This window comes from Saccostrea cucullata, unplaced genomic scaffold (genome assembly GCF_032062105.1).
Source record: "Saccostrea cucullata isolate Sc308-1 unplaced genomic scaffold, CSIRO_AGI_Scuc_v1 ctg1892, whole genome shotgun sequence".
NCBI classification, from domain to species: Eukaryota; Metazoa; Mollusca; class Bivalvia; order Ostreida; family Ostreidae; genus Saccostrea; species Saccostrea cuccullata.
The window spans coordinates 150,747-165,030 of NW_026923828.1; the positions used below are offsets into that span (position 1 = coordinate 150,747).

General features: G+C 34.7%; 1 protein-coding gene across 3 annotated transcripts; it reads right to left on the bottom strand.

The window, feature by feature from the left end:
* Nucleotides 1-629: 629 nt before the first annotated feature.
* Nucleotides 630-10,549, bottom strand: LOC134264998 (cytochrome P450 3A9-like). Of its 3 annotated transcripts, none has more exons than XM_062747241.1 (14): nt 10,423-10,549; nt 6,239-6,529; nt 5,330-5,426; nt 5,052-5,104; nt 4,196-4,292; nt 3,986-4,105; nt 3,773-3,864; nt 2,922-3,073; nt 2,483-2,595; nt 2,128-2,394; nt 1,944-2,032; nt 1,717-1,854; nt 1,395-1,557; nt 630-1,296 (listed from the first exon to the last, which is right to left on the bottom strand). In XM_062747241.1, the coding sequence occupies exons 2-14, from the start codon at nt 6,319-6,321 to the stop codon at nt 1,210-1,212; spliced, it is 1,551 nt and encodes a 516-aa protein (XP_062603225.1). In that variant the 5' UTR covers nt 6,322-6,529; nt 10,423-10,549; the 3' UTR covers nt 630-1,209. The 3 variants fall into 3 exon arrangements, with proteins under 3 accessions (XP_062603225.1, XP_062603224.1, XP_062603226.1); XM_062747240.1 differs by lacking the exon at nt 10,423-10,549 and adding an exon at nt 7,921-8,111; XM_062747242.1 differs by lacking the exon at nt 10,423-10,549 and adding an exon at nt 7,921-8,109 and having other exon boundaries at nt 2,128-2,391.
* Between the last annotated feature and the right edge of the window lie 3,735 nt (nt 10,550-14,284).

Genomic DNA, 14,284 nt, shown 5'->3' on the forward strand with positions numbered 1-14,284 from the left:
AAACATCGGAGGTGGAAAATTTTGAGTTTAATACATTTTATTACATTTCATTAAGTCAGATGCTGACTCACTTTTTTCATACCAATTGTTAGGTCATTATTTACAAAAGGATTTTCCCGTTATTTCCCAATCTGACAAGGAGCACACAGCGGGTGTGATCGGTCGTCAGGGGATGTTCTTCCCTCCATGGCACCTGATCCTCTTCTACTGTTTCTTTATTAACGTTTTTGTGCGGGGTAAAAAAAGAGCCTTAATGGAACATTTACTGGAACTTGCATGTGAGGACTGTTTGTAGTTTAGAAGTCGAGGTTTAATGAAATTTACTATGTTACTCTTATACATCATAATACAGGTTAAACTTATTTAAAAAAGGCAGAATACCTGGTATTAGCCTAGAATTCTACATTTACCATCTTTGTGCAAACGTATCCATGATGAATGCACTTGCTTCCATATATCGATTAGACTATATTTTGATGAAATACAATCGTATGCACACACCAGTATGAAGGAGCAGAAGTTGATCACCTGTGGATTCTGGGTTCACGCTTTTTGTAAAACTTCGTACTATTATTTGCATAGATTTGCATTTTTGTTCGTTCCAGCATATAGATGATAAAAAATTTCAATAACGTTTAACAAAACATTTAATTTCGATTTAAATTGCACTTAAATATATGCATGCATAACAAATTATTGAACAAATAAATATCATCTTGACGTATGTACAATCATTGAAATCATGAAAACAAGAACATCATGATAATGAAGTCTGAATAATACATAAATCATATGTACCATACACATGTCAATGGATTTCTATTCAGTATGACTGGTCCCTCTCAACATCTGTCGTATAATACGACTTCGTGGATCTGAGTCAAAGTAGTTACCCTACGTGGTAACAACGTACAAAGTTCTGCATTATCTCCATGGAGAAAATGGCGTTATATTCACTTCACACAGACAGACAGTCATGAGCATTTATAACACACTGAGGACTTATGTGTCAATCATCAAAACAACTGGGTTTTGGATGAATGAAAACTTGAGTATAATTCTCTTGGTGAATATTGATCAGGAAATCGGAGTGGGACCTGTCCATGTCTAATGCGTCGAGCTCCTTCGAAGGACATGGGCTGCCCAAATACAAGCACGCCTGTATTGCCATGATTTTGTCGTTTTGTTCATTTTAACAATTGTAGTTCATCACTGAGTTTGAATACGATCTCTAAGTTTTATGAACACACCGTTTTTAGGACACAACATCGGTCTCAGGGCAGTTGGAAGGGGGTCCTGCAATTATTATAAGAATATTTTAATTCTCTGAACCTATAATGAGTTGAATAAAGCTTCATAAAGAAAAGTAGAATGGGGAAATGTATATATGGTACCTCTGTATTTGGACAACTTTCAATGATAAACTTCCTAAGGATCTTGACTAATGTTGCTTTTGTTTGGTACAGTGCAATATTATACCCGGGACACATGCGCGGTCCCTGACCATATGGAAGGAACGCATACGGATGTCTCTTCTCCTTTTCTGTTGTGGAAAATCTGTGGATAAATTTGATATTTATTTTAAGGGACTGGTTGATCATATATCTAACATACAAAATCGCTTTATGATATGAAATTTGTTTTATTTAGGTGAGAATCTTTCTTTACATAACTCTCCTTTTTCCAGGAGAAGAAAATGTTGTTAACTGGAATTACCTTTCCGGATCGAAAATCTCTGCTTTAGGGAACACGGAATCATCGGTGTACAGTGTACACAACATAATCCTTACAAACCAGCCTTTTTTGAATGGAATTCCATTAATTTCACAATCCTCCGTGCACAACCTGGCTACTCTGCAATAACAAATGCCCTTCATATAATCAATTGTTTTATTACCGGCCAGATTTAAATTTTTCTGTATGATTGGCAAATACAAACATACCCCGGGGCGCAGGGAAGTAATCGAAGGGTTTCAGAAATAAATTTGTCCATATCCTCTAGGTCTTTGAGCTGTTGGTCAGTTGGGTTTTCCTTTAAAAAACAAGATTTAGATTTGTATGCTTTTCGGTGTCCTAGATATGCAACTTTTGAGAAACATTTTGTCAATTTATGTGAAGAACGTGTACCTCGTTTCCACAAACTTCTATAATTTGATCGTACAGTCTTTGTTGTAATGACGGGTTGACAGACAGCATGTGAATGACGAATTCTATGGAGGCATTCAGGGTCCCCAGTCCCCCGCCTATCAGAGAATTCAGGTGAGCTACAATGTCCTCGTCCGTGAGGCCTCGTCTGTACCATTTACCGTCCGCTCCCTGAACTTGGAACGATCCGTGCATTAGGTGCTGGAGGAAGTTCATCTCGGCTTTGTTGACACCCTGCTCAGATAGCTGCTAATATGCAAGAAAAACGCCATTACGAGCGGTCGTGTGACCTGATTTTTTTCTAAATAAAACGTTAAGTTGCACTAAAATGGCTTACCCTTATTCGCTCTTCCTGAATGCACTTTCTGATTTCTTTAACATGGAGTTCATGCAACATTGCGTGCTCTTTGTCAAATATTTTAAGAAATGGCGTTAGGCTTTCATAAACTCCTACAAAAGACCACAATAATCTTGAAGTTACTTGGCAGCTATGAAGACTACAGTTTTTAAGTGACGATTTTGAATGTACGAGGGCCGTTCAAAAATTACGCGGACTCAGCTATTATTTACTCTTACAGACGTCATGTAGTTATGAAAATTCACAGAAATATGTATCTCAAAGATTCCAATACATTTTGGTCAATTTTTTTGTATTTTAGAAAAATTCTCCTAAAATTATCGACCTATTGGCCCAAGGAAAAGCTAAATAAAATCTTTGATAAGGTATAATTATCGTTCTTTGAGTTGAGTTATCCAGGATGGCCGTCTCTACTTACTGGCTAAGCCTGCCGCTGGGTTGTCCGCCGAGGAGGAATGGTTAAATGCCTTCATATAACGATAAAGTGTGGCATTCTCGTCATCCAAACTGTTGACGTTGTAGTTGAAAGCTGCATAGGCAAAAGCATCTATTGAGAATCTGTCTATCAGGCTGTAGAAACGAATAAATACATACTTTATAGATACTAAAGGTATGATTGTATTGCAAAGCGGAAATTTCTCAAATGTCGTATGTTTTAACATGAAAATAATTTAAATGTAAAGGGCACAGACCTCTACACTTTGACAGAAATGTAAAATATTCTTAACCTCAAATGTCAAGCTAGCATTTAATGATTAAATCATTAAATGTTCAATCTGTCACAGCGACATCTTTGCCGTCTAGGAAGTTCCCTATGTTTATGTCGCTTTATGTTTGATGAGAAGCACTGTTTATGTCCTTGCCCCTTGTCGTGTGTCAAAATTGACTAAAGTCAACAGGTTCCCTGTAGTAAGGCAAGCACGCCTACAACAGGGGGCACGGCGCGTCTCGTGCTAGAGTGCGCCCGTACCAGCCCGTGATGGAGGGGGGCCAGGCCATTGACACGGGGCTTTAAGTGCATGTTTACATAGTGAAAGTGCTTTAATGACTCAAATAGATAAACATCTGCATCGAAACACAAAGCCCAATTATAAATTGGCAACACCCTGCCCTAAATAGTGGACTAGCACTCTTACGAAGATATGCAATTGAAACTGTCGAGAGTTTAACGATACTCTTATAGCTATCACAGATAACTGAATTATAAATAGGTGGAGGACATGTACTCTTCGTACATAAAAAGCAGATAAATAAACGATGCATACATACCTTGTGATATCAGAGCCGGTTTGACAGTGTGCTGCACTTTCCTCAAGCTTGCTAACCAACTTATCGGCAACTCGATTCAGACATTTGACAACCTATATGAATTAAGTTAATGGATTATCGAGCTGCAGCCTTTTAAAATACAGAATAACTTTAAATTATATACTTCTATTTGTTTCATCTTTAAATGTTGGGGTGGGTGGTATACTGACTTACGTGAGCTGTATTTACGGATTTGAAGGCTGATGCCACTACAGAGCGCTGTCTCCTCCAGGTGTCCCCGTATGTATTAAGTAAACTCAGATTATCAGGGTAATACACAAATGGATTGTAAATCTGAAAAAAAAATTCAGTTGCTTCATCGTTATGGCTTGCCGCTAAAATTAATAAATTCAATAGATAAGATTTCATTGAATCAGAATTTACCGGTCGCACGTGGAATTTGTCGAAATGCTTGACTAGGACTTGCTTTGCAATCTCAGGATCGCTGATTACGATACTTGGTCTAAATCCCTCGAAAAACCTGAATATGACAATAAAAAGGGCTAGCTTTATTGTGGTTAAATGCTGAACATTTATATTACAATATCATTGCGTTACATGCCAATCTTATATGTTAAGCAAAGGGTTCAGAAGTTTGTGAATGAGAACCTAATATTTATTTCTGCACGTGATCTTGCTGCAGTGTATCAATAGCAGATAAACAAGGCATTCCACGCCCCCTCTGGTAAGAGTGCGGGTCTCTACTGTCCTCTAACAGGGAGCCAGGACGAGAACTTTGGCTCTATTGACATAAGACTGTTCAAGTACTCTCGATATATTGATCACTAGATCGCATAGACCGCGGTCCAGATCGTCCTGAGAAATAGCAGAGAACGCTTCCCTTGTAAATCTTAGTCCTTGTTTACCCTCCAAACTTTCTACCCCATACTGAGAGAGAGTTTTTTGTCTCATTTCTTAATCGGACAAAAATAAACTGTGTCAAATATATGTATTCATGTTTCTATGTCAATAAATTAGCAGGCATATTTAAAGTACATCATATCCCCAGCTCTGTATATATTACCCAGCCGAGTGTGAAGTGATACAGGCAATCTATATCCACATAACAGCGATCCTCACTAGGATAACTAATGTCTTCTGCATTATCAATGACTTGCAAAACAATCTGATGGACATTTAAGTTTCCTGGATGTTCCAGGAAAGCGGACTCAGAGGGATGCAGTGTACTAAGAGGACCTCTAGAGGTGGAAGATCAAAGAATGGCCGTAAATAAACTCACCCAAATACATCTCCGTACTTCAATCTCCATTCTTTAAACACTTCTAGAGGAAACTGCAATTACGATTTAATGATACTATTTTAGGAAAGTCTGGAATTACTACCATTCCAAAAAAGTACACATGGTGATCGATTTAATACACTTTATACAAATTTAACCAATTGCCTTCCACAGATTTAGAGTAATGATGAAATATACAGTACATTATTTTAAGGGCATCTCATCCATAATATTACATCACTGTGAAACAAGCCAATATGTAACATATAAATAAATACCTTGTCTCTAAATTCACCAAGATTCCCAAAAATCCATTTAGGTTTAGGTCCCGGTATGTTAAGTTTGTTGAACACAGTGTATAAGTTGTTAAGGTAACTAAAATAAAAAAAATGTTCAGAGTGATTTTATGCCGATATAGTAAGAAATAAAGGAGTAATAGATATTTTATAAGTAACAGTATGATACAAAAAAAGGAATAATAGATAATTTACAAGTACATGTACTTGTACAGTACAAAGTAAAAGAGTAATAGATAATTTATTAGTACCAGTGGATATTTTATCAATACCAGTACTAGATAATTTATTAGTACCAGTAGATATTTATTTATATTTATCATTAAGGTACAAAGGAGGAATAGATTTTGTAGAAGTACCTGCACGGTACAAAGTAAAGGAATAATAGATATTATATAAGTACCAGTACGGTACAAAATAAACTAGGAATATATAAAGTACCTGTTCAGTACAAAGTAAATGAGTTAAAGATAATATATAAGAACCATTACTGTACAAAATAAAGGAGTAATAAATAATTTGTATCTGTACTTATACAACAAAGTAGGAATGATAATTTATAAGAAACAAAACGAAGGAGTATTAAATAGATATTTTATAAGTACTAGTACAGTACAAAGTAAAAGAGTAATAGATAATTTATAAGTACCTTATGGTACAAAGTAAAGGAGTAATAGATAATTTATCAGTACATGCACGGTACAAAGTATAGGAGTAATAGATAATTTATAAGTACTAAGTACATTGTACAGTTAAAAAAGTAGAAATAGATAATTTTATAAAAACCAGTACAGCACAAAACAAAGTAGAAAGTATAAGTACCTGTACAGTACAAAGTAAAAGAGTACTATACCAGTGCAGTACAAAACAAAGTAGATAATTTATAAGTACCTGTACAGTAACACAGCAGCTAAGACGATCAGTGCTAGTAACACCGGGTCAAAGGTTAGGAATATATGGAATAGTCCAGCCATAGTCCGTTTGTTTGTGGATTCCGTGGCTTATTTCTGTTTGACACCCGTCATAAAATCCAGGGTTTCTGTGTTATGGAATTGGATAACATGTCGGAATCCGATACTGGTGGAGAGTGTTAAATAAGCCTTCACTTAGATGTAAATAAAGTAGGGGTAATTAACGTGTTTTCCTTGCGTGCATTCAGCTAATTTTGTTCAGAAGATACACCTGAAATATGAAATAAAAAATATTATGTTAAACTGTCACACGGTGTGTTGGATATCTTCAATCATGGTTAACTGTTTGCGGGCTCTACCTAGATCATAGTATTGCCGTCACCCAACGTCACATTGCTGTCCTCAGTACGCTACAATACAAACCGGCCCAGAATGCTAAAGGTCAGTCTTTTTTTGGACACCAGTCAACCAAAATAGAAAATTAGTACCTGTTTATGTACCTTTAAGTTCTTTTCTGACTTTATATTGGAAATGATTGTATTTTAAAGGGGCACTGAACTTGTGACCGCTATGTATGGTCACTGTCAGTCCACATAAGTCACTCTGTTGTGACGTCATGGAGTCACTGACCGATATTCTGACCGCTTGTACTTTTAAATAAAAGTACAAGTAAAAAACCGCAGCGAAGGTAGGTTTGTTTGAAACAAAAAAACCGTGGTATATTCATCGAAGCAGGTCCGTATATAGATAAACAAATATATCTCAGATTATCAACAACTTTGACATTTGGCTTTGGTCACCCTGATAGGATGGGCTACCAGGATTGTTTGTAGCTATATAGTGCCTATAACATGTTCCCTATTTACTAAAATCATATAAACAATCGTCTAAAAAGAGCTTTGTAACATGGTGTATCAATTTAGATGTGTAACGCATATTATTTTCCAATTTCATATTCTGTTTGATCTTTTATATCACATATCTAAACAAATAAATAAAACTGCAATATAACAAAAAGATTTGCTTTAATATTTATAAAGAAAAAAAACTCTTTGATGCGGATTTTCATTACACTTATTAATGGAAATGTTTTTCAATGAAAGAGGTATTAAGATATTTTTGCTATTTTAAAATATTCATGACTTAATCTTTGAGAAATTTGAAGGTAGAAATCCGTGTTCAGTTGCAGAGGGGGGTATTAACGCAGAGTTATTTCGAATGAGAAGGATTAGTTTCTCCTATTTTTCATGTTTTTTTCCAAATTTTAAGGATTACGTTTGCTATTTTCATCTCAAAAGCTCTGCATTAGCCGTGCTATTTTATCACGTTTAATTATTTCACAATTTTATAAGATACATAGATATGCTTGGTCAAAGAAAATTTCATTTATTTCACAAATAAATAAAAATAAAATTCCCCGCGAATATGTTTTAAAAAATTATTTGCACAAAGAAATTCAAAAAGATAATAAGAATATACGTAATATAAAGATAATTTAAAGTTTTTCACTTCTTTCCATCTTGCTGAGATGACGAAACAAAAGGCTGTAATTTTCACTAAAATAAAATTAGGCCAATATGACATGGGTCCAGCGGTTAACCATGTTACGATGGGTTAGAAATAATTGACCGCCACATCCCTAAGTTCTAAACGTTTTCTTACCTGAGCTGCAAGTAAATCCCACAGACTGCTGTGTGGACATGTGCACGGCATATACCGATAAAAGACACTGTAGTACACGCACTATATACATATATATATAATCAACAAAGCTACTACCAAGTCGATTCATGCGTTTTATGTTAATTATTTAAAACACGTGGTTCACTACTCATTCACACGATCAGTGAGCATAAATGCCTCCAAAATCCACGTATTTATTTTACAAACAGGTAAAGGGATGGTTGTGATATTTATGACAACTAGAGACTTGAAAGCTGTTATATTTATATGCACTTGAGACAAAGAACAATTGGGTTTTATTTTATTTGGGGTAATGAATTTGAGATAAACACAGAAAGATAGGAATTGTGGTTCACCGAAGATCGCAAGAACTGATTCCACGTGGTCTTAAAACATGATACATGTGATAAAAGATACCAGTTTACGTTTTCTTTCTTATTTACCAAAGTACACTTAAAATTGCGAGTCTGCGATGAGGTCTTTATATCTGGTTTTTACCGAGGGTATAGAAATGTTCACATCATATATGGAAAATTAAAAGTAAAATTACCTCTATAGTAATGTTATATGTTTGATTATTCCAACATTTTATTTTTGTCCAGATGGGACAAGTCTTGTGTCTTTTGACAGTTATACATATTTACATATAAGGAACATCTTTCTTTGAAGAAACAAGAAGTAACTAACTTGCAGAGGTTTTAAACCCCAAATTTCTTTAACAAGATTAAAACTAACAAAAAAGTATGAAATAAAAAATGGGAAAGGTTTGAGAAATATGGGCCCCATAACCTGAGCGAGTTAGTTCCTGCTAGTCTTCAACTACAAAGAACCCTTCATGTACAAAAAAGTATTCAAGCACCGTACGATTTGACAGGAATAGTGCAAAAACCGCACTTATAAGTTGATAAAACGTTACAATTGATAATAATTTGCAGCATACAGTGTACTTTAGAAATCCTGAATATTGTGCACTTTAGCTTGCAGAATAAATAAGTTGAAGGTTTTTTGTATATAAAGTTCCGGGGGACCTATAGGGTGATAATTTTTACAGGAATGCCCACCGCCAATTAGAGCGGGGATTAGTACGGTGTATATCTTTAATTATTAGATTTATCTGATAGCGTTTGACAGATCCAGAGTCTAAACAGTATCATTGAACATCTAACTGCCGAATCATGGCTCCCGGTGAAGAAATATATGGTCCACATTAGGGGGATTATTATATATATAGTATCTATTTATCATTAATTTATTACGAGATGGGGAGGTCTACTAGAAATTAACGTTCCACAAAGGTCACCAAAGGTCAAATAAGGCAACAGAAAAGTACGTGATGACAGTCGTACCTAAGTTACGTACTCCGGAGGAACCACAAATGTTCTTAAACTATCATGTCGGAAACTTTCTATTGAAAACGGTTAGAATTTTAAAATGCTGTAAGCTGACACCTATTTATCTAGAAATAAAAGCCTTGGATGTCAACAGTCACTTTGTAATCTGTCAAATTGTGAACACCAAGAATTTAAAACTTCTCGACAATTTTTTAAATCGATAGAAGACAGTTTGACAAGATAAAAACAGGACATGTTCATAAACATTTTGTCGCGTTCCATGTATAACTAAGCAGGCATTTAATGTTTTCCTCTTAAACTTAATTATCGACAATTTTGCTGTGTATTTTTGAGAAATGAGATGAATGATCTACAACTGTTACCACGACATGCGGACTATCAATGTGTGAGACTATAGCATGATATAGATTATACACTTTTAGATATACACTTTATGCATCCAAATGGAAATATTAAAACCAGTTTTAAGAGCTCCTACCCCCACCCCAAGTTATTCCAGTTTTAATTCATTTTACAATCTAAACAGCTGATTTAAATCCGAGTGATATAAATTCAATCATGAAGAGTGACTGAATATGATGTATTACGTATAAGTATAAAGCTCTACCATCAAGTCTCTCTGGGATTTTGGTTATACATGTTTGCACTTTTATAAGAATTCCTGGTAACTTACATACAGAATAAATTGACCTGTTTATATTTTACATCATTATTCGCGCTTGACTTTAAATGTAATTCATTCAATGTGGGTTTTTCTGTGTTTATAAAGCGCAGCGTTTTTCGTAATTTTTTTTAATTACTATTGTCAGTTTGTAGCATCCATTCATAGGGGGGGTCATTTGTATATATTAATTTAACCTGTATAATAGAGTGAAAGAAAAAATACTTTAAACATTTTTTGTAGAAAACATCAAAAGAGTTCATCTAATGCCTGAATTTCAATGAGATGTTTATTATTGTTGATGTTTTTCCCCAGCTTAAGCATTTTCATACTGTACTGTTTTTACAATTTTTAAGATCTCTTTTTAAATTTAAAACCTTTTGACTGATATTTATCATAAGTACTGTATATCTGAATTTTAGATAAGGTAGTTTCACTGTGAAAGAAAATGTATTAAATCGAACTAACCTGCCGATCGACAGAGTACTTTCCTGCTGCAGTGAGATCAACAATGCCTTTGGTTCCATAAACGGGTAAAAGAAAGCCATATAGTGCAAGGGACTGAGAAATCCCAGACCTAGTTATAGCAGAGTGGGCGGGGCGCTCGTTATGACGCAGGGATGAACTCTCTATATTACAGCAGTTCTTTTTTTTTTATATGTATATATATTTTCGCCACAGACATGAAACATCTCTTTAAAAGAAGTTACTACTAAGTTTTATTTTATTTTTACCAACAATTACAAGAACACTAAAGAAAGAGTGTACATGTATTTTGTAACCTGAGAATTCATGACTTGTTCATTAAGATTCTAGGATCTCACATCTGTTCAGTTGTCGCCGGCGTGCTCGGACGGTCAGGCAGCGCCTTATCCAGCATCAACTGAGTAAACTCAACTGACGTTCATGGACTCTGCGTGAGGCAAGAGCATAATCCCAGCAGTTAAAAAAATAGCACAGATTCGCTCCTTATTTGATTGCAAAGAAACTATGTGTATACTAGAAAACACGTCTTGGTAAAAAAAAATTCTCATTGAGAAAAAAAAGATCACAAGATTAGAACTCAAACAGCTGATTCTCGTACAAGGTGAAATATGAAAGGATTCTGCGCGCCTGATTATAATTTGTTCTACTTTCAATACTTACGTAAATGAAGTCCGTGACGTAGTTTGCGTTCCGATGGCGTTCCGATTTCTTCACTTTCATCTTCTTTCTCTCTACAACATCAGTAAGTTACGAATTCTCGCCTCTATAATAATGGTCTGCTATCATTTTCTTAATCTATTAAACCAGGACAGACGTTATCAATGGCCGAAATTCATTTTTTGAGACATAATGCAAACTCAATTTAAGATGATAGGCAAGGTTCTTTTGAAAATGTTCCTTAAATCTTTTTATTTTTCTTATTATTTTTTTCTAGGGAGGAGAGAGATTTGAATGTAAAGTCAGATTCTATGTAGAGCGATTGAGTCATAAATAACTTTTAAATTCTGTTTTTGGATTGACTGCTTGAGTTTTGCTTTACACCCGCCTAGCTCCCTTTGGTGAAAAGAATTTTTCGGATAGTAGTAAAGATATTTATATCAAATAATAATAAGATATTTTAAATACTGATATAAACCCTGTGCGTTAAAGGAAACAAGATGGTTTTATTTAGCGTAATGATGAATACAGGTATAAAGTATGTGGAGATAACGAACAGAATTCGAGCTCAAAAATCAATTAAACAATACAAAATAGGAGCGGAGCAAACACGGACCTCTAAAACATCAGAGGTGGGATCAGGTGCCATGGAGGAGTGAGCATCCCCTGCCGACCGGTCACACCCGCCGTGTGTTCCTGGTCATGTTCGGGAAAAAAAAGAGAAAAAATCCTTGGAAAACTAAGTTTGTAAATAATAGCCTAACAATTAGTATGAAAAATGTCATTTAGCATTTGACTTAATGATAAATTGCATTTGCTGACAAGGTCATTATATCGACCATAGCACTATGCATAGGTATATAATATGAAACTTTGTTTACTTAATTTTTTGGTAGAATATCGTTCGACTACCTGTTGATTTTTACCTTCTTTTGAATAGAATGCCTGATCTACTGACAAGTGCATTCGTCCCTGTTTTAAACTCAACATAATTGTTAGTGCGCCCATACTCAGAAGATAACAACCGAAACCATAGCCTCGCTACCGAACGGAATCAGAAGCTGAGAGCTTGCGGTTTGGAGTGGGGCTGAGTAAGTTTCGTTGTTTTAAGTAAAATATACTAGAATAAAGTCCATAAGTTACATGGGAGAAAATATCTTTCTCTTGATGCAGTTTAACAACAGCTATTAAATATATAGTATTATAGTATTCCTAAAACATGTAACGTTGACATGGTTATAGACCTATGTACTAAACGCTTGCGTGATTTTTTTGATCAGTTTATATCAAGGTAATATTAATGTATGATACAAGTATATATAGAGTACACCAGACTATATATAGCTGGTTTATCTTTGGTTTATCTTTATACATCTCGTGAAGAGGATGTGTAGATTAACGTTAACACAGGTGACTATAAGTTATAAATGTATTTCACAGCGATTAGTGGGGGAAGTATTCTAAACCTACATGTATATATATTTTTAAAATCTTGATTATATTAACGAAATAGTACAGAGAGAGGCCTGGCCGATTCCGTGTAATGTTTCGAACCGAATGGCACGTAAGGTTAAAAGCAGAATATAAAACACTTATTTTTATTTTAAGTCTTATTCCCTACTAAAAACATTTTTTACCTCATGACCTTGACACCTTATAAATTCCATATAAAAGGTGACGGTGCGAAATATTTTTAAGAGATACATCATTTTTTTTCGCTTGTTTCTAGCGACAAAAGATGCATTACCAGACGATAACTTTACCGGCGTATGATTTATACCTATCTATGCCGAGTTTTATTTTCTTCATGCGCCCCTTACTTTCAAATTTTGATCTTTTTATGCTGAAAAGTTAATACTTTTTATAACAATGTGTTAAAAATATAACATCAATAAAATAAATTCTGATATGTTTGTTGAAATATTTGAGTAAAGCAGGGGTCCTTTAAATAGTTTCAGGCCTGCTTACTTAGTTACAATGACCGAGTTGATTTGTATTGGAGTAAGGCATACAGAGTTATTCCGCCTTTGTTTCCTCGTTAAATATCATACCTTATCACCTCAATTTCTTGTTTGAAACCCAACGTAGACCTAATTTTATACAGTTGTTAAATGCACTCAATATCGTTACGTGAAAAAGACACTCATAATTATCAGAGCATCTGAATATTTCTTTTAAAAAACAAAAACAAAAAACACGTGTTCTTCTTGCTGACAATTTAACGAGGAAACAAAGGCGGAATAACTCTGTATGCCTTACTCCAATATAATTATGTATTGACAACGAGAATAAAATTGATTCTGCCTAAAAAGTCGTAAAATTAATTATTCTTCAAAAATCTTCACCGCTTTTGGTCATCTGGCAGTAAAACTTTTTGTATCATTACCGATATGATGAAAATTCATTAACTCTGCAAATTCATGAACAAAAAGTCAGTCAACATATTGGAAAAAAAACATTTTATCTTTTAAAAATATTCAACCTTACTTATGAACTCTAGTAGAAAAGTTTGTCCTTGCAAAATCATCAAAATTGTCACATATGAAGATCTGGACACTCGGAGGGCTGAAATCGTGTATAGAAAATGAATTATAATACAGGGCACTTTTGAAAATCTTAAGACATTTAGTTGGAAAATTTAATGCTCGGTGGCAGCAGAATAGTATCCCTCCAAATTTGTGATATGTGAAAGGAAAGAGAAATGCCCAGGGTGGGTCTGTTGACAGTTATTTAACATTTTGTCATGTTGTAAATTTTGATTTTACCGGGTGGCAGTAAATACAAAATACAAACACGTTCAACAAAATTAAATTTTGTATATACTGCCACCCGGTAAAATAAAAATTAATAACATGACAATTTATACAACACATAACATTAATAAATTTTGCAAATAAAATATTGCGCTACGTATAGTAACTGTTCCTCTAATTTTACACTCACCATGAGTCAATTTACGTAAATTATATTAAGAATGAAATTAATAAAGAAATACCGAACAGTATTCAAGCTCAAAGTCCATAAAACAATACACTATAGGAGCAGAGCAATCACGGACGTCCAAAAAAAAATACAGGTGGGATCAGGTGCCATGGAGGAGGGAGCATCCCCTGCCGACCGGTAACACCCACCGTGTGCTCCTTGTCATGATCGGGAAATAACGGAAAAATCCGTTGTCAAACCAGTG